Source organism: Danio aesculapii, chromosome 19 (genome assembly GCF_903798145.1).
Source record: "Danio aesculapii chromosome 19, fDanAes4.1, whole genome shotgun sequence".
Lineage (NCBI taxonomy): Eukaryota > Metazoa > Chordata > Actinopteri > Cypriniformes > Danionidae > Danio > Danio aesculapii.
In genome coordinates this window covers 6022606-6042381 of record NC_079453.1, presented here as the reverse complement: position 1 = coordinate 6042381, position 19776 = coordinate 6022606, and the positions used below count along the sequence as shown (strand labels likewise).

General features: G+C 35.3%; 1 protein-coding gene across 1 annotated transcript; it reads left to right on the top strand.

Annotated features, from left to right (window-relative positions):
* The first annotated feature begins 2226 nt into the window (after positions 1–2226).
* On the top strand, positions 2227–16847 carry st3gal1 (ST3 beta-galactoside alpha-2,3-sialyltransferase 1). Its single transcript, XM_056480085.1, has 6 exons — positions 2227–2487; positions 8252–8445; positions 8519–8698; positions 13326–13371; positions 13487–13606; positions 16324–16847. The coding sequence occupies exons 1-6, from the start codon at positions 2227–2229 to the stop codon at positions 16486–16488; spliced, it is 966 nt and encodes a 321-aa protein (XP_056336060.1). The 3' UTR covers positions 16489–16847.
* The last annotated feature ends 2929 nt before the right edge of the window (positions 16848–19776 follow it).

The following is a 19776-nucleotide window of genomic DNA, read 5'->3' as shown; positions in this document are numbered from 1 at the left end:
TATAATTACAATATATTCAAATATTATGCTACAAAAACTATTTGATTACAAATTATATCTGAAATGAAAACACTTCCTTGGAAGGCTAAGTGCTCATTTCTGGCTAAGATAACAGGAAGCAGTTGGGTATAGTGCAATATATTGGCTATAGAGCGTTATTATTTTTTTCAGCCTTGGCGCTCTATCGGAACTCTGAGGAAACTACACGCATATGCAAAACAATGAAATGGTACATACCGATACCCCCTTGAGCCCCTCACTCATCCATCACAATGTATGAAATTTGAAAGCGATGCTGGTTTAAATGCAGTCAATTATGCGAATGTAGAAAATACACAGTTAATAGCATTTAATAGTCGCAACTTTCTATAATTGTGCTCCAGCTTTTTAATGGTTACCGTATATTAACGTAATAAATAAAACGTAATAAACAAAGTATATGATGAAGAGAAAATGAGGAGGTAAATGGAACAAAAAAACTGCTTAAAATAAGAAGGGGAAACTAAAATAAGCACATTTAGAAAAAAACAAATACCAATGATATTTTCTACAGAACTTTGCTTGAAGCAAACCAAGAGATTTGTATAATATGCAATGATGGGTTCTATATGGACATCTTAAAACAAACCTACATAGAAAGTTGAAGACAGTATTTAAAGGTTTTTAATTTATATCAGATGTATTGTTATAAATAATATCAGTATAATCAATAATAGGCTAAATTAATTGAGAAATCAATTTTCGTTCTTTCTTGAAATGAAAAACCATTAATAGAATGATAGAGAAGACCTCAACACTGATATGACTTAATTACAACATTGACTCTATTGACATTAGTGGTCAATTAATATGTTAAGTGTTATGCGAAATTTCTTGCAGTGCTGATATGTGCTAAAATTAATATGTGCTTATATTTAAAGTAGGCAAACATTGCAAAGACTTGGGAGTAGACCTATTAAAAATAAAATAGCTTGGTTGTGTTAACCCAACGTTGGTTCAGATATGGACAAACCCACCATTAGGTTACTTTTTAATGAAATTTAATAAAAATTTTTAACCTTATGGTTGTTTTTCCATTTTTGACCCAACGCTAGTACCAAAAAGTCCCTTTTTAGTAGTTTGACTTAAATTCCTCCCTTCTTAACTTCATTTAATATGCCTCTTTGTTTATCAATGTATGATTGTATGCTGGCTTTGCAATCAAAATGTCATTAAAATAGAAGTCAATGGGGCAAAACAGCCGTAAACATAGCGAAAAGGTGCCAATTTGGGAGTGTTTTGTTAATGATTTCAAAGTTTTATCCCAAAATATCTGTCAAAATAAGGTTTGTCACCAAATATCATTCCATTTGCTGAGAAACAGAGAAAGTTGTGGCCAAATTATGACTCAAAATCACTCCTGAGTGGATGAAAACATCCCCAACAGCACACATGGTTTAAAGCAGGGGTGGGCAAACTCGGTCCTGGAGGGCCGGTGTCCTGCATAGTTTAGCTTCAACTCTGATCAAACACACCTGAACATGCTAATCAGTGTCTCCAAGGTCACTAATTATCTATAAGCAGGTGTGTTTGATCAGAGTTGGAGCTAAACTGTGCAGGACACCGGCCCTCCAGGACCGAGTTTGCCCACCCCTGGTTTAAAGCATATAAAATGCATTCAAACTAAGGCAAGCATCATGTTTAAAGACAAGATTAGCTTACTCAAAAGCAAACATTAAGATATAATTACAATATATTCAAACATTATGCTACAAAAACTATTTGATTACAAAAATATCTGAAATGAAAACCCTTTTCCCTAGTTCCCTAAGTGCTCATTTCTGGCTAAGATAACAGGAAGCAGTTGGGTATAGTGCAATACTGAAGTTTTAAATATGATATAACACAATTAGTTTTGTTCTCACGATTTCTTGTCAGAGAGATGACGTCGAGTGTTATGTTTTTCAGCCTTGGAGCTCGATCGGAGCTACGAGGAAACTAGGTGCATGCGCAAAACAATGAAACGGTGCATACCGATGCCTTCCTGAGCCCCTCACTCATCCATCACAATGTATGAAACTTGAAAGTGATGCTGGTTTAAATACTGTCAGTAATGCAAACTCAGAAAATACACAGTTAATGGCATTTAACTTTTTAAAATTGTGCACCAGCTTTTTAATGATTACCTTATATTAACGTAATAAATAGCACTAACTATGCTGTTATTTTTGTCTTTCAGTTGTAAATATGTTTTCCTTCAGTAGATCTCCGTACATGACAGCGCTCTTCTCTTTTGGCGTCTTCTTGCTGTTTATCTTCCTCCAAAACACGGTGATTTACACCTCCCTTCAAACGGTTTTCTCCACCGGAGGTCTGTGCGCCTGTAAGAAATGTGTGATGGATCTGAACGACGATGACTGGTTCTTCATGCGCTTCAACCCCACAGTTCCAGCTCTGCTGAACAGGAGAAACAGCGCGATGCGGTCAGACGTCTTCACGTGGTGGAAGGTAGCTACACAACTTCTGAATAAGTTCATAAAAGTATTATTTGCTGATCCTAGTTAGAGAAAATCATATTAATAGCCATTGAGCCACTATCGAAGTACAACACTGTTTACAGTCAGTTAAATAGTGCTCATGTTTTGAAGTTGTACTAGCATGTGATATCAGACTGAATATTCAAAGTAGGCTAGCATGGTAAACAATATAGGGAGTGTGTCACTGAACGAATGTGGGAATATAAAACCAGCTTTACCTCAGTGGGAGACTGTGATATTGGTTGGGCACTGCAATATTTACTGTAGAAATAACTTAATTTAAAAATTATCATTTAAATCTTACAGATGATGGGACCTCCTTATAAATAGCCTGCATTGATGATAAAAAAATAGATTAATTTTGAGTGGGGATGTACAAAGTGGAATGCATTTCTTATTTGGCTATTAATTTGAATTTATTTATAGATATCTCCTTGAGATGAACAATCTCTATAAGAAGTACATAAATCAAACAGTGTACAACACATCATAAAAAACATACAAACAAGCAGCACACTTCACCTGAAACACTTCCCACAGTCTAAAGCAGGTGAGTGCAAATGTTTTCTTATGAAGGGCCAAAAATCAAGCTTGATTGAGGCTAGTGGGCCAAAGGTAAATGTTTGCCATGGGCAATTTCCTAATTTATTTAATAATGTTTAACAATGACTAGAAAACATTGCTTTATATTAAATAATACACTATTTTTTGACATTATATAATGAAGTTATTACAGTAAAAACAAAACAATTTCATTTATAAGAGAATTACACTAGTTTTTGCCTTGATTTGCTCACTGATGTCTTCTAGTCCTCTATCCATCGAGTGACAGTATTAACATTTTAAAATAAAATAAGATTCATTTTCAACATTTAATTGAAACATTTTATTTCAGTTTGCTCTGAATGAAATAAATAAAAAGCAATAAAACAAACAAAAAAGGTTACATCAAATTAGAAATGGCGATCTCTGTGTTAAAGGCATTCGCCCCAACCCTCATCCCATCATTCTCGTTCTCCTCTCTGATGGGATGGTGGGCCATATCAAAGGTTACAATGGGCCAACTTTGGCCCGTGGGCCCTACTTTGGGCATCTCTGGTCTGAAGCCTAAGCAATCAAAAACATATAATCAAAAGTACAAACAATTTGATGTACAAATAGACAATAAGCATTTAAATTGGAAGCAATATTAATAACATTTACAAGTTGTTTCCAAAAAAGAAGATAAATTAGTCCAGAAAAGACTAAATGTCTTTATTGATCTAAAAGAAGGATGATTGTTCCAGTCAAAAGGAGCTTCGTGATGAAAGGACCTACGGCCACTTTCTGTTGTATTTCTTGGAACAAAAAGTAATTCTGTTGCATATAACCAAAAGCTGCTTTAAATAAGAAGGGAAACTAAAAGAAACACATTTAAAAAGAAACAAAAACCAATGATATTTTCTACAGAATTAAGCTTGAAGCAAACCTAGAAATTCGTATAATATGCAATAATGGGTTCTATATGGACATCTTAAAACAAACCTACATAGAGAGTTAAAGACAGTATTAAAAGGTTTTAAATTAATATCAGATGTATTGCTATAAATATCAGCATAAACAATAAAAGAAATAAATTTTTGTTCTTTCTTGAAATGAAAAACAGTAAATGGAATGATAGAGAAGACCAACACTGATACGACTCTTTAATTATAACATTGACTCTATTGACATTAGTGGTCACTCAATATGTTAAGTGTTATGCTAAATTTCTTGCAGTGCTGATATGTGCTAAGTAATATGTGCTTATATTTAAAGTAGGCAAACATTTTAAAGACTTGGGACTGGACATGTTAAATACAATATTGCTTGGTTGTTGTAACCCAACGTTGGTTCAAATATGGACAATCCCACCATTAGGTTACTTTAAAAATGTAATTATTTTTTAACCTGGTTAATATGGTTGTTTTACCACATTTCACCCAATGTTGGTATCAAAAAGTTTAGTAGTTTGGCTTAAATTCCTCCCTCCTTAACATCCTTTCATCTGCCTCTTTCTTTATCAATGCATGATTATATGCTGTCATGGCTTTGCAATAAAAAATGTCATTATAATGGATGTCAAGGGCATAGATTCGCTCTTGACATTGGTGGAGACATACATCCCTAGGGCACATGCAATGAGCAAATTGTTTTGCACCTTTAAAAACATGAATAAAGTATAAAATAATATAAAATTAATACAATAATAATAAAACTTAATACAAATAGCAATTAATGAATCAAGTTCTACGCTGCAAAAGTCAATTCACATGATTTTACTGCAATCTGGATTTGAGGAGGTATGAATGAAGAGAAATTTACAGCAGAGCGTCACTCAATTTAACAGTTTTATCCAGATTGTTTTTCATAATCATGGAGGCTAAAATCGAAACTGAATTTCCATTAACTGCACAACCTTGATTAATAGTATTACAGTAAACTCATAGCAAACTTGACTTTAGCGTTTTGTGCACAAAAGGGTTACTAGGGGTTGACTGAACATTATTTTATCTTAAAGTCGATTAAATTATTTGTAGGGACATTTCAACATCCCCTTCGTCCATGCCAATTCTAGGCCCTTGATGGAAGTTAATGGCGGTTCATTCCACTGTGGTGTCCTCAGATTAATAAAGGGACTAAGCTGAAAAAAATGAATGATTGAATGAATTAATGGAAGTCAATAGGGCAAAAACAGCCACGAACGTAACAAAAGGGTAGTAAATTTGCCAATTTGGGAGTGTTTTGTTGATGTTTTAAACGTTTTCGAAGCATTTTCTAAGCAAAATAAGGTTTGTCACCTATAATCATTCCATTTGCTGAGAAACGGAGGACTCAAAATCACCCCAGAGTGGATGAAAACATCCCCAACAGCACACATGGGTTAAATCAGCGCATGTGTGTGTGTTGGAGTGTGCCTGTAGTTTTTGTGATGATTTTTTTCTGATGTTGGCGTCATTTTGGAAAAAGTCAACAAATTTCAGGATGAAACCACTTTTAGTCGTACGGGTCATTTTTGACCCATAAGTCAATATGGTTAAAACCTTGTTTGTGCTGTTTTGTAGGATTGTCTGTTCCTCTTGTTCTCATTTGTAAGTTGCTCTGGGAAAATTTGTCTAAATGATGAAATGTAAATTCATGTCTTGTCTGTGGAAGGCTCAGGACCATAAAATGTTCATTCAATGAACTGACAGGATGCCCTACCTGCATGTCAACCTGTATATTTGTATAACTTTCACTCTGTTTGCATAGACCATGACACTATGCAGACTGAGAATGGAAGACACACAGCACATACCTTATGTTCATCTGAACCAACAACACCTGGCACAGCAAAAGTCAGAAAGTCAATGTAATGTCAATGAAATGTTACAGCATTGCTATTGCTTTTTAATTCTGGAGGCAGCTGTAATACCATTATCACAATTTTTTAGGAATTTATGACATGTTTATTAGGGGCATAATGCTACACCAATTCTATGAGCAATGTTAACAAATACTAGATGCAACTTTGACTTAAAAGCAATCATAGATCTTAACTATTACTTTATATAAATTTTTACTTTTAAAATTAAAGTTATACTGTATATATTTGTATTGGTTTTTTTATATTAGATATTAGATTTACATCCACTCTGGGGTGATTTAGAATAAGTTCCGGCCATATTAAAGCTCTATTTCGGAATGGTTTTTGGTGACAAATCTTATTTTGACACATTTTGAGAAAATGCTTTGAATATAAAAAATAAAAAAAACTTTAATGTTTACCAAGAAACACATGATTCAGTTTGGCTGTAATTGTTTCTCCAGTCCAATACGGCCACAGACATCTCCAAATAATAAACCTTCTTTATTTGTGTTTTAGAGGAGTAGATTTAAAGAGAGCTTTGTGAGTATTGGGCTTTTGCTTTTAGAAATATTACTATAGTCTCTGTAAAATTGCCTGTCCATGCTTTAAATCAGTATAAATCAGACATTCCATATACTCTAACCTGAATTCACCAGATAGGACATGTTCCTGGATTAACATGTTGATCCTGGAACAGCATTCAGTTCCTTCCCCAACCCTAAACCCAACTGTCACAGTTATTAACGTCTACACCTTCCCCAACCCTAAACCCAAAAGTCAGTTATTAAAGTCTACACCTTCTCCAACCCTAAACCCAACCGTCAGTTATTAACGTCTACACCTTCCCTAACCCTAAACCCAAAAGTCAGTTATTAAAGTCTACACCTTCTCCAACCCTAAACCCAACCGTCAGTTATTAACGTCTACACCTTCCCCAACCCTAAACCCAACTGTCAGTTATCAACGTCTACACCTTCCCCAACCCTAAACCCAACTGTCAGTTATCAACGTCTACAACTTCCCCAACCCTAAACCCACTGTCACAGTTATTAACGTCTACACCTTCCCCAACCCTAAACCCAACAGTCACAGTTATTAACGTCTACACCTTCCCCAACCCTAAACCCAACTGTCACAGTTATCAACGTCTACACCTTCCCCAACCCTAAACCCAACTGTCACAGTTATTAATGTCTACACCTTCCCCAACCCTAAACCCAACCATCACAGTTATTAACGTCTACACCTTCCCCAACCCTAAACCCAACTGTCAGTTATTAACGTCTACACCTTCTCCAACCCTAAACCCAACCGTCAGTTATTAACGTCTACACCTTCCCCAACCCTAAACCCAACAGTCAGTTATTAACGTCTACACCTTCCCCAACCCTAAACCCAACCGTCACAGTTATTAACGTCTACACCTTCCCCAATCCTAATACCAGTCACAGTTATTAACGTCTACACCTTCCCCAACCCTAAACCCAACTGTCAGTTATCAACGTCTACAACTTCCCCAACCCTAAACCCACTGTCACAGTTATTAACGTCTACACCTTCCCCAACCCTAAACCCAACAGTCAGTTATTAACATCTACACCTTCCCCAACCCTAAACCCAACCATCACAGTTATTAACGTCTACACATCTCCCAACCTTTAACCCATCTGTCACAGTAGAATGGGCATTTCCTTAGTTGGCATTACAATGTCAACTACTTATTTTACCTGGTCCGGTATGTCATCATGCTTCAGACTTCAGCAAGGACATCTTGAATGATTGACCAAATCTGAAGTTCTGATTCTCAAACACCTGGTGGCAGCAGTGCATATTATTTGTTTTAGATATGTGTGCTTTACACAAAGATGAATAATATTTCTGCAGTTTTGTTCTCATTCAATTAAAACGGTGTTAAAAAAACGCTTTGATTTCTATTGGCTTTAATTTGATAGAATTAATAATAATAATGTAAAGAGATTAAGTTATTATTGTACCTCAAATAGTCATCAAATCAAACCCCTTTTTGTCACATCAGCAGCAGCATGAGTACTATGATGAATGAAAGATTAGTTGCTGGTTTCAGACAATATAATGCAATATACAACAACATACTCAAAAACAAAACCATATACTGTTAGCAATGTTGACAGTAAATGTGTAAACGACAATAAGTATGTAAGCAAAAACACGTTACACATGGAGACAGACAAGTACACAGTCAAAAAGGTGTACACATAGTTTGCCAGTGATGTCTTTTAGAATAAAATTGCACCATTTTGATGGTATTGTGTGCAAGAGCTACATTTTAAAATGCCTTCAGGATCCTTTTCTGGGAGCTCTGAAACCTTATCCTTTAACATTCTTATAGGGTCTGCAATCTGATCCAAAAAAGGCTAATTTCTCAGATGTGGTGGACGTATTGTTTTCTCTGTTCCCCGATGAAGAACACCATGTAGTCACCGATCCAAATCGATGCAGGACCTGTGCTGTGGTGGGAAACTCTGGGAACATCTTGGGATCCCATTATGGTCAACTAATAGACAGCCACAATTTTGTCATAAGGCAAGTTATTGGTAATATAATGCATAAGATTAAAAGAAAAGTGTTAATGTGATTCTTTATGCTCATTCGTAAGGATAAATAAAGGCCCAACTAAAGGCTATGAGACAGATGTGGGGTCTAAGACCACTCACCGGATCATGTATCCCGAGAGCGCTGTGGATTTGGACAACTCCACTCATCTGGTGCTTCTGCCCTTTAAGATCAAAGACATGCTGTGGCTCATCAGCGTTTTCACCACTAAACACGTCACAAGGTATGATTGCTTGTTGAATATATGCTGCTGACAGATATTAAAAGAGAAATACAGCAATTAACTTAAACTACCTGACAAAGTTGCCAGTTGTAAGAGCAACAAATAATAACTTCACTTCTAGTTTCTGATAAATCATCTGTTGAACTGCATCCCAATCATTACAAATACTGCAGAAGACCAAGACGAGAGATCTGTATAGTGGATGGCAACATCAACAGCCTGAGGTGTCAAGACATTTGTGCTGCCCATTACATTACAAACCACAGGATAGGTCAAATTCTTCAGCAGGATAGCGCTCCTTCTCATACTTCAGCCTCCACATCAAAGTTCCTGAAAGTAAAGAAGGTCAGGGGTTCCAGAATTGGCCAGTCCAGTTACCAGACATGAACATTATTGAGCATGTCTGGGTTAAGATGAAGGTGGAGACATTGGAGATGGGAGTTCTTGGATTGGCCACCCCAGTCACCAGACATGAACATTATTGAGCATGTCTGGGGTAAGATGGAGGAGGCGTTAAAAATGAATCCAAAGAATCCTGATGAACTCTGGGAGTCCTGCAAGAACGCTTTCTTTGCTATTCCAGATGACTAATTAATAAAGTTATTTAAGTCATTGCAGAGATGTATGTATGCAGTCCTCCAAGCCCTTGTCTTTCATAGGCTTTTGTAGGCTTGAGCTAGAAATGTGTTTTTTCCTTTGGGAGTTGATAGGAGGAACATAGTTTTAGGGCTGCATGATATGTACTTTTAGCAATGATATTGCAATATGATCATTTGCAATAGTCACATAGTATGATATGCAAAATTTACATTTACTTGTGTTTTTGAGGCCTGTGACTGTATAATAATTTTTTAATAAAAATTCAGTCATACGAAATTGTACAGTTTGTAACTTTTAATAATGATTCATTTAAATTATTTGTACTATATAATTACTGTATCTGAATACTGTTTGACTGTGTAAACATGATCAAACTCACAAAACTTTGCTCACGCGCCAGAAGTGGCAATAATTAACATTTGTTATGGGTTTCAGAAGTGGGTGTGGCAAAATGACTCGACAGCGCCACCTATGCACATTTGAGCTATGATTGACGCGCACATGAAAATTGGCACACACATCAAACATGACATGTTTTAGTGTAACAAACTCCTCCTACACACTTTATCGTATCAGCACCACATTGGGTGGCGTTATCTGAATACTCTAGCAATGATATATTGCAAAAATCCAGAGTTTGCATTGAAAGGCTTGTCAGTGGCAGCCTGACAAACCTCAGTGTTTCGCTACGGAAAAGCAAGGTGTTATAACTCAGGCTTACTATGTCCAGTCTGCCCCCAATTCCACACCTTTGATTATAGTACTATACTGAAGACATAGCGTTACCTGCTGATAGATGGATGAATGACACAAATATATTTATCAGCTTCAATTATTATTGTCCATTGTGCTCTGTATTCTTAAGGCCACCGGGTGGTGGTGAGGCAGTTTTTAAACTGTTTAACTGTTTTACTAAAAAATGTTATGCAGATGCACATCTCTAAATCATCCCAGTCAATCTAAAATGATAAATTCTTTCCAAATAGAGATTAAGTCATCTGGTGAAATTGTAGTCATATTATAATATATATCGCGGAATAACAAAATATCACAAGATTTTGTAAGATTTTTTCCAATATTGTGCAGCCATAGATGGTTTGCTATTAGTTGATCATAGATTTCAACCATATGAGGTCAACCAATAGCAAACCATTTTCCCTCAATCAATTCCCAGTGGACAAAATCAAAATTTTCGAAATGACACAGGGAAAAAGTATCCCACATATGAGGAAATGGGGTTGTAGAAAGGCAATAAAAGCCCAGACAGCAGCTGAAATCTCACAGTATTTATTCAGCAACCCTCTGCCATTTGTCAATATAACTGAATATTAACTTCTTCAGTCCAGCATCTACATTAGCAGGATGATGATGAAACCAAAGTGGACCTTTCAGCATAACAAAAAACCTCAAACTAATCCAAAACACAGCTAAAAAAAACTGCTTTCAGAGAAAGAAAATCAAGCTGTAGAATGGCCCAGCCAATCACCTGACTTAAATCCTATAGAATTTTATAGATGAGACCAATAGCGTGTAAAAATCTTGATGGTTCTGTGGAAGTCTGTAATAAACTGAAACCTAAGCAATTCATGTGACTTCATTCTCCATATGAGAGGCATCTGTAAGCTGCAATCACCAAAAAAAAAAGCCTTTTAATACATTTTAGTACATCTCAGTAGTTCAGTACTTTCTCCTTCTGTCATTCCATTGTTATTGCACAGCAAATTTTTTTGTCTTATTTTTATGTTTGTTTTGTTTAGGTTTTTACCAAAATCTGGTTCACTTCCATATCAACAGCTCCTTTAGAAATCTTATTCCCAAGAAATAACATGTTCAATACTAACCCCCCTCCCTCCCACTGTATTTGGGGTACTTGCGATACTATTTGTCAGTTTGACCTTTTTTTTTTTACTAATTTAACAACTCTTAAACATCGACTTGGAAATGGTTTAAAAATGTTAGTTTTCCATTAGGGGTGACATTAAACCCAAACACTACATGATTGAGTGTATATGGTATATCATGTCATTTAGGACACAACTGTTAAAGTCTTGTTCAAAAGATTACCAGAAAACATACCACCAATGTGTAATCATTGTCAAGCGAGATAACTCGTGTCATTGGAATGTGGAAAATGTATCCCCAATAAGAATTTTAGTTATCAAAAATTAAACTGAAAAATCATATGTAATGTTTTTTGTTCATTTTGCTAATTTAATGTATTTTATATATTTTTAAGTATCATTATTTTTGTCTTTTACTTAAATTTGAAGCTTTTATTGAAGTTATTCTTATGTAATTTGTTTTTGCATCGATCCTGCCGTAAAATAGCCATAAGTTCCTAATGTGCCTAAAAATAAATAAGAGAACACATGGAGTTAAATAAAATGGGTGCAGAGATGAATTCAATGATCCTGCTTAAACTATTGCTACCACTCACACATTGCTCAGGTGATATATTTTGTATTTTTGACATCCTGGTCCCCAAAATGCTCCAAGATTAGTTCCTTACACATCTTAATTAATGTCTTTTTTAGGTGTGATTTTTCTTACTGTTGTAGCTGTGAAATAACTGAAATCATTCAGTGTTGTGAATTTGATCTGTAATGCGGCAAAAACATGCCTGGAACTACTTCAGCTGTGCATTTATCTGAAAATAATTAAACCCCTTATTTTCATCAGCCAATCAGAATCGAGCATTAAACCTCTAGTGGTATAATACTTTATAATCAATACTATTGACTAGGGTTGGGCGATGTGGACCAATTTGGCATCGTAAATGTCTAATGTGAAACATCACCACGGACCATGGCATCGTCGTTGTAGGCTGCGGTGAATGAATTATTTATGAATAATTAATTTATTCATAACTAATTATTTGTAGCCTACTGTTTCAACTACCTGACCCGCATAATCTTTGTTTTACCCATAACCAAAATCATAAATAAATAAAGATAAGTTACACACAAATGACCACCTGTCAGTCACTTTTTTTTCCACGGGACTCTGGCATGAATAGGCAGAGTGATCTGTGTTGTTATAATGGCGTCGACAAACTTGGTCGGTAAAAAAGGTGCAAAACCAACAGCAACCAACGAACAGTATCTGAGGTTTTTGTTTAAATGACTAAGTACTAGCCTGAAAGCCAAAGATTGAAGCCGTGTACTGACGCTGTGACACTTTACCTGATAGATTCAAAAGACTGAAGAGTCGTTAGATAGAGAAAAGATTAATAACTACAGTGAGATGTGATCCAGTGGTACATCCTTGATAAACTGAGCAAAAAACCCAGAGAGCAGCGCACGTCAGACAAAGCACCCACTGACTGCATGGAGCTCAGACGCACACATACGCTGCAGCACATGACAGAGTGTTTGTGTGTGTGTGTGTGGTCACGTGATGTGCGTTTTCAGCAATATAGTGTGGAAGGAGGGTTTTTTAGAAATGCTAGATGAGACACCAGTGTGGACATGGATTGTTTTCATTCTAAAATGCCATTTTAAAGACATATTAGTGTAAACGGGGCCTAAGTGTGTATTTTTCGTGAGTGGGTTGCTGCTGCGATGGGGCAGGGCAGAGGATCATGATGCCAGCTCAGCATCGTGATGTCTATCGGCCGTCGGCAATGGACGATGGTGCCATCTATCGACCCAACCCTACTATTGACCTTGTTCTTCAATGCGGAAATGTGCTCGTTTTCGCGATTGCTTTAGAACTTCCGATTCAGTTGGATATGGGAGAAATGACTAGGAATATAAACGGCAGAAAATGGTCAAACTACTTGCTCTACAAACAAGTATGTTAGAAAAATATCATAAGAAAATATCACATTGCAACATCAAGCAGCAGAACGAGCTGTTTTTAACGTCTAAAAATGAATGGAAGTGAATGAGACCGGAAGTCTCGAGCCAAAAAGATTCAAATGACTGCACCCACTCGTACACGAAGAATAAGGTCAATAGTATTTCAAGGAAAATTTAATTGGGGACTTGAAACTTTCATGATTTTTCCCACTTTTTCTTTTCCTCAGCACTTATACAAGAGTGAGACCTTCCATTAATGCTGTTCGAGAGAAGGTGAGAATCACATTTCTACATAACTTTCACATGTTGATCTGTGCATTTTGTATTAATATTTGTTTAGAAAATCTACACAAAGTCACAATGACCTGAAGTGCAATCATTTCCTTAGGTGATGATTATCCATCCTGCCTTTATAAAATACGTCTATGAGAGCTGGCTGCGGAAACACGGCAGTTACCCATCAACTGGATTCATTACGTTGATATTTGCCCTGCATATCTGCGATCAGGTAAAGGTTTGTCTTTTCATTCCCTCCAGGTTTTTTTTTTAGTTAGTAGTTATGAAGTTTAGTCTGATTGAAAAGTAAAGGGTTTTTTCGGCATCGTTTAAAGGTCCTGTGAAGTGCTTTGAAATGTGCATTTTTATTCGATGTTTGACGTAATCTCAACCGAAACACAAAGAGAAGGTGGGACAAATAGCAGCTCCTCCCCTTTTGAAAGAACTGCCAATAGTGTTTTGCTTTATCAGCGCTCTGCCAGTGAGAGTGGTTGAGCTCAAGCGCATCAAATGAGAAGCGTCTTGAAGGGGGCGGGGCATGTCAGACACTAGATAGCATTTGATTGATTTGAAATTGAAGTATGAGGTGATGTGGAAAAAAAAAGTTGATCCATTTAGGCCGCAGAAGTGACAAACTGCAAGGTTTACATGTTTATATTAGTTTTAAATCTTCTAAAAATGAATTTTGTCACTGTTTTGGTGTGTACTAGCTTATACAGTGCATCCAGAAAGTATTCATAGCGCTTCTCTTTTTCCACAATTTTTTATGTTACAGCCTTATTCCAAAATGGATTAAATTTATTTATTTCCTCAAAATTCTACACACAATACTCCATAATGACAATGTGAAAAAAGAAAAAGCTGAAAAATCACATGTACATCAGTATTCACACCCTTTGCTATGAAGCTCTAAATTGAGGTACATTGTTTCCACTGATCATTCTTGAGATGTTTCAGCAGCTTCACTGGAGTTCACCTGTGGTAAATTTAGTTGATTGGACATGATTTGAAAAGGCATACACATGTCTATATAAGGTCCCAGGGTTGACAATGCATGTCAAAGCACAAACCAAGCATGAAGACAAAGGAATTGTCTGTAGACCTCCAAGACAGGATTGTCTCGAGGGACAAGGCTGGGGAAGGTTACAGAAAAATTTCTGCTGCTCTGAAAGTTTCAATGAGCACAGCGGTCTCCATCATCCGTAAGAGTAAGATGTTTGGAACCACCAGGGCTCTTCCTAGAGCTGGCCGGCCATCTAAGCTGAGTGATCAGGGGAGAAGGGCCTTAGTCAGGGAGGTGATTAATAAGCCGATGGTCACTCTGTCTGAGCTCCAGCGGTCTAATGTGGAGAGAGGAGAACCTCACAGAAGGACAACCATCTGTGCAGCAATCCAGCAATCAGGCCTGTATGGTAGAGTGGCCAGATGAAAGTCACCCCCCACCTGGGATTTGCCAAAAGGCATCTGAAGGACTCTCAGACCATAAGAAACAAAATTCTCTGGTCTGATGACACTAAAATTGAACTCGTTGGAGTGAATGCCAGGCGTTACATTTGTTGAAAACCAGGCACCGCTCATCACCAGGCTAATATCATCGCTACAGTGAAGCATGGTGGTGGTTTTTCAGAAGCAGGAACTGGAAGACTAGTCAGGATAGAGGGAAAGATGAATTAAAGGAATGGGCAAAAATTCCAAAAGACCGGTGTGCCAAGCTTGTGGCATCATTTTCAAAAATTTGCAACATCAAAACTTTTTTTTTTTTTTTCGCATTGTCATTATGGGGTATTGTGTGTAGAATTTAGAGGAAATAAATGAATTTAATCCGTTTTGAAATAAGGCTGTAACAATGTGGAAAAATTGAAGCGTTATGAATACTTTTCAGATGCTCTGTAGATATCCTAAAAACTAACAATACTGATAATGACATCGATACAAACATCTAAGAATCTTTGTTCATTTCATGGCACCTTTTAAAGGTGTGTAATTTCAAAAAAATGAATGATTCAACTGCACAGAATGGTTAAGCTGAAATCCCTTAAGTTGCATCATACTCATTCTTTTAAAAACATAATTTCCATAAGGAACAGTAAAGCCATTCTGTTTTACTGTATATCAGATTTTATATTTCTTTTATATATATTTTTCTTGCTAATAGACCTTTTATATAGATGTCGATGTCGATCTCTTTTGCTACAAATGTTAAAATCGGATGATTTGGTGCTATTTCTCCTCATCAATGTTAAAAACAGTTGTGCTCCCTAATATTTTTGTAGAAACTTTTGTCAGGATGAATAAAACATAATTAATTAATGCAATTGATTTGTGCATTGCAAAAAAATCATAATTTAATTTTTGTATTTAGTGATTCCCAAGTATTTTCCATTTATTTAGATCTCTGCTCTGTTGACTTTTGATGCTGAATTGAATATTGGCATTTTAATGGTTTGATATAATGTAATAGAGAAATAAGTCTGTAAAATAACAGAAAATGTACCGGCAGTTCAGTACAAAGTTTTTGTAGCGTAATATACGACACCAACCCACACAATATATCACTTTAAACTATTATAAATATTATTAAATGTCACTTTTTCGAACTTTTCAAGTTAAAAGTTGTTGGAAGAAAGATCAAGGTCCCATACTGAAATTCAAAAGCATAAATAAATGGGAGAAAATAAAAACATGAACCACAAAATACAGAAAACTGCACAGTTTTACCCATATTGAGGGAGTTTTCAAATGCATCATTTGCTCCACATGACCATCCGTAAGATAACATCAGTCAAGTGTTAAGGGAGTGGATTTCCACGGAGCCGTCTGCTTATCAGCTCTGTTATTGTGCAATCCACACACACATGCAGGCACGCTAGTCTAATTTAATATTTAACTTTCAGTTCAATAAAGTGCATTGGAGTCGCTGATATGCTGATTCTTCTGTCTCCCACACAGGTCAGTGTTTTCGGGTTTGGCGCTAAGCGTGACGGGAACTGGCATCATTATTTTGACAATAGCTTGGCTCACTTTAGCAGAGGCTTACATCGGGGAGATTATGAAAGCAGAACCATACACGAGCTTTTGCTGATGGACAAGATTGCCTTGCATAAAGGGGTATAATATGACAAGTTGCGTGTTTCTGGTACAAGTGAAGCACAAAATTATTTATATGAATATTTATTATTATCTATTTTTCCTGTTTAATCAGGTGGGTTTATTAGCAAAAAGATTCTTACAATGGCCTGACATGAAGTGGGTTAAATAGAGAAATAAATAATAAATATACCATGTATAAGAAGCCAAAATGGTGTCGCAGTTGAAAACAGTTCTGTAAAGTTGTGGATTTAGAGCTGCTGTTACATTAAATCGCAGTATCTAAATATGCAAAATGATGTGCTCTCACATGATTTATTTATTGTATTTGTGTTGTATTTATTTACACTGGAGTAATACTAGTATATTTATGTACTTTTGTCCTTTACAAGAAACAAATGGCTGGGATTGATAAAATGCAAATCAAAAGAACATGATAGCTACATAAAGGATGTCCTCAGGCATAACTATCAATTCAGACTCCATACACTGTAAGAAAATGGTTCATTGCAAATTGTAACTTAAATAAGCTGAATTTAAACAAACAAATTAAACAAATTAAGTTAAATTTAGTCCATGTAAATTGTTTACAGCCACTCACCTTTAAAAATAAATCCATCAAATCATTTCTTTCAGTGTATATGTAACCTGAACCTGGATATGCTGTGATTGAATGACGTTGATCAAGTTTAAATGTTTAAAGTTTGTCAATTTACGTTAAAATAAATGTTAATAATTATTATTGTATTGTAATTATTGTGTCTGTTCAGTAATCCAGGTGTTGCTGTAACTGGAACATTTGACAATGTAGTGAAACCAATCAAACATTTGTCATTGTCCTTTAATACATTACAAAAGGCAGAATTTAGTATAAACCCAAGCCTATTGGCAGTACAGTAGTGTGGTGATCAATAATAATAAAAGCAATGCGTATATGAAGTCACACATTCTCTAATTCGACACACTCACCTTAAATGCTCTTTTATAAATGCGTTGTCACACATTTGTTTGATTTTTAAATATTTGCCTTGAGTCTCATTATGAAGAGTAAATCTAACCTGTGTGTCATGAACCAAAATTAACTACACTGCAAAACTCTAATTTAACTAATTAATTTAAACTAAGGAAACCGATAGAGGCAAAGCATTAAAGTTTTAAAAGCAAAGGTTTTGAGTACTGTAAACAAAGATTCACATACATTACATATAAAGTTGAAGTCACAGTTATTATTAGCCCCCCTGTTTATTTTTTTCCCCAATTTTTGTTTAACAGAGATCTTTTCAACACATTTCTAAACATAATAGTTTTAATAACTCATCTCTAATAACTGATTTATTTTATCTTTGCCATGATGACAGTAAATAATATTTTACTAGATATTATTTATTAAAAACTGATTTTATTCAAGCCGAAATAATACAAATAAGACTTTCTCCAGATGAAAAAATATTATCAGACATACTGTGGAAATTTCCTTGCTCTGTTAAAAATCATTTGGGAAATGTTTAAAAAAGAAAAAAGAAAAATTCTAAGAGGGTTAATAATTCTGACTTCAACTATATTATTTGTTTGATATCATTAACCATTTACAGTATTAGTAGCTTAAACATTTTAAGTTCAGTTAATAAAAGAAATTAAGTCCAAACAACTATACTCTAATAGTTTTGATATATTAAGATATTTGTATATTAACACATAAAACAGATTTGATTCACTCATAACTTGTTCTGTTTGAGTTCTTCTTAATATAATCAGTTTGAGTTGCCATAACTTTTTTTTTCCTGTTACATCCAAGTACCTATATAAAAAAATAAGTTAAACTAACTTAATTCACTAAGTGATTTTCACGGTTAGGTTTTACAGTGTAGTTTCTTTGTGAACAAAGGCCATGTCTGCACCTACATATGTATTATTTATGAAGAGAGTTTTCCCCGCTTTTGTTTAAAAAAAAAAAAAAAAAATCTATCACCATAAAAACGCACTGTAACAGTACTTGAGTGACTGTAATCTAATATTTCCTGTTCTGTTGCTGTTTAAATTTTGTCTTTTATATCTGTCCGCACAAACAGACTGATTATCTGTAATCCTAAATGTATCATAATTGATATGAACATTTGTAATGTAACGTAATGTGTATTTTTTTGTATGTATTATTATTATGTAGTATTATTGTGTATGGTCATACACCCAAAGCACTTCACAATCATGAGGGGAGGGGGGGGGGGGTCTCTTCACACCACCACCAGTGTGCAGCGTCCTTGGATGATGTGACAGCAGCCACAGGACTATGGTGCCAGTGCGCTCAGCACACACCAGCTATTGATGGAGTGGAGAGACAGTGATAGAGCCAATTTGGTGGATGGGGATCATTGGGAGGCCATGATGTGTAAGGGACAATAGAGGGAATTTGGCCAGGACACTGAGCTTACTCTTTACGAGAAGTAAAATGGGATTTTTAATGACCACAGAGAGTCAGGACCTTGGACGTCTCATCCGAAAGACGGTGCTCACTGATAGTATGGTGTCCGCTTTACTGTACCGAGGTTTTCTTGGGCTGCAGGGTGATATGGCTGTGGCATGTATGGCGTCAATCAGCATGATGATTTTACATTGTCTTCTACACTGTAAAAAAAAAAAATCTGGTTGCCTTCAATTTTTAAGCTGAATAATAATAAACTTCTGAATCATTTGAACTTATATTAAACTGACTTAAAACAGCTTGCGTAACTTGTAATTTTTTTTGTGTAAAATTAAATTAGAACATGTTAAGCTTAATTAATTACAATTACTTAAAAACATTCTCTTGACTAATTGATTGTATATTTTTTACAATGTAGATGCTGTTCATGCTGTTTCCCCTACATATCCACTTGAATTAATATATATATATATATATATATATATATATATATATATATATATATATATATATATATATATATATATATATATATATATATATATATATATATATATATATATATATTTTTTTTTTTAATTATAAACCTCACAGAAAACAACACTTGCTATGTGGGTGAATGTCAGTTTGTTTTTGTAGTGTTATTCAAAAGGTACAATACTGTAAAGTGCTGATCTCATTATGAGCTTTATATTAGATTACTTTTATAGAACGAATGTTAACAATGTTTAGTTTGTTGCTCAGATTTTGCCTCTTAACACCTCAATGTATCATCAGGAGCTATAGGTAATCATTAATGTGTTTTTGTTATTAATTTGGATTTCAAGGTAGCCATGGACGTCCATTTTAAGAATCACAGACAACATTTTCAGCTAAAATCTTATTTAATGTTCTGC

What these genes read in the sequence shown, in the direction of transcription:
- st3gal1 (XM_056480085.1), top strand. Translation starts at nt 2,227, where the DNA reads ATGTTTTCCTTCAGTAGATCTCCGTACATGACAGCGCTCTTCTCTTTT. An exon ending in ACGTCTTCACGTGGTGGAAG is followed by an intron (nt 2,488 to 8,251) that starts GTAGCTACACAA and finishes ACATTCTTATAG; the next exon opens with GGTCTGCAATCTGATCCAAA. An exon ending in TTAATGCTGTTCGAGAGAAG is followed by an intron (nt 13,372 to 13,486) that starts GTGAGAATCACA and finishes TCATTTCCTTAG; the next exon opens with GTGATGATTATCCATCCTGC.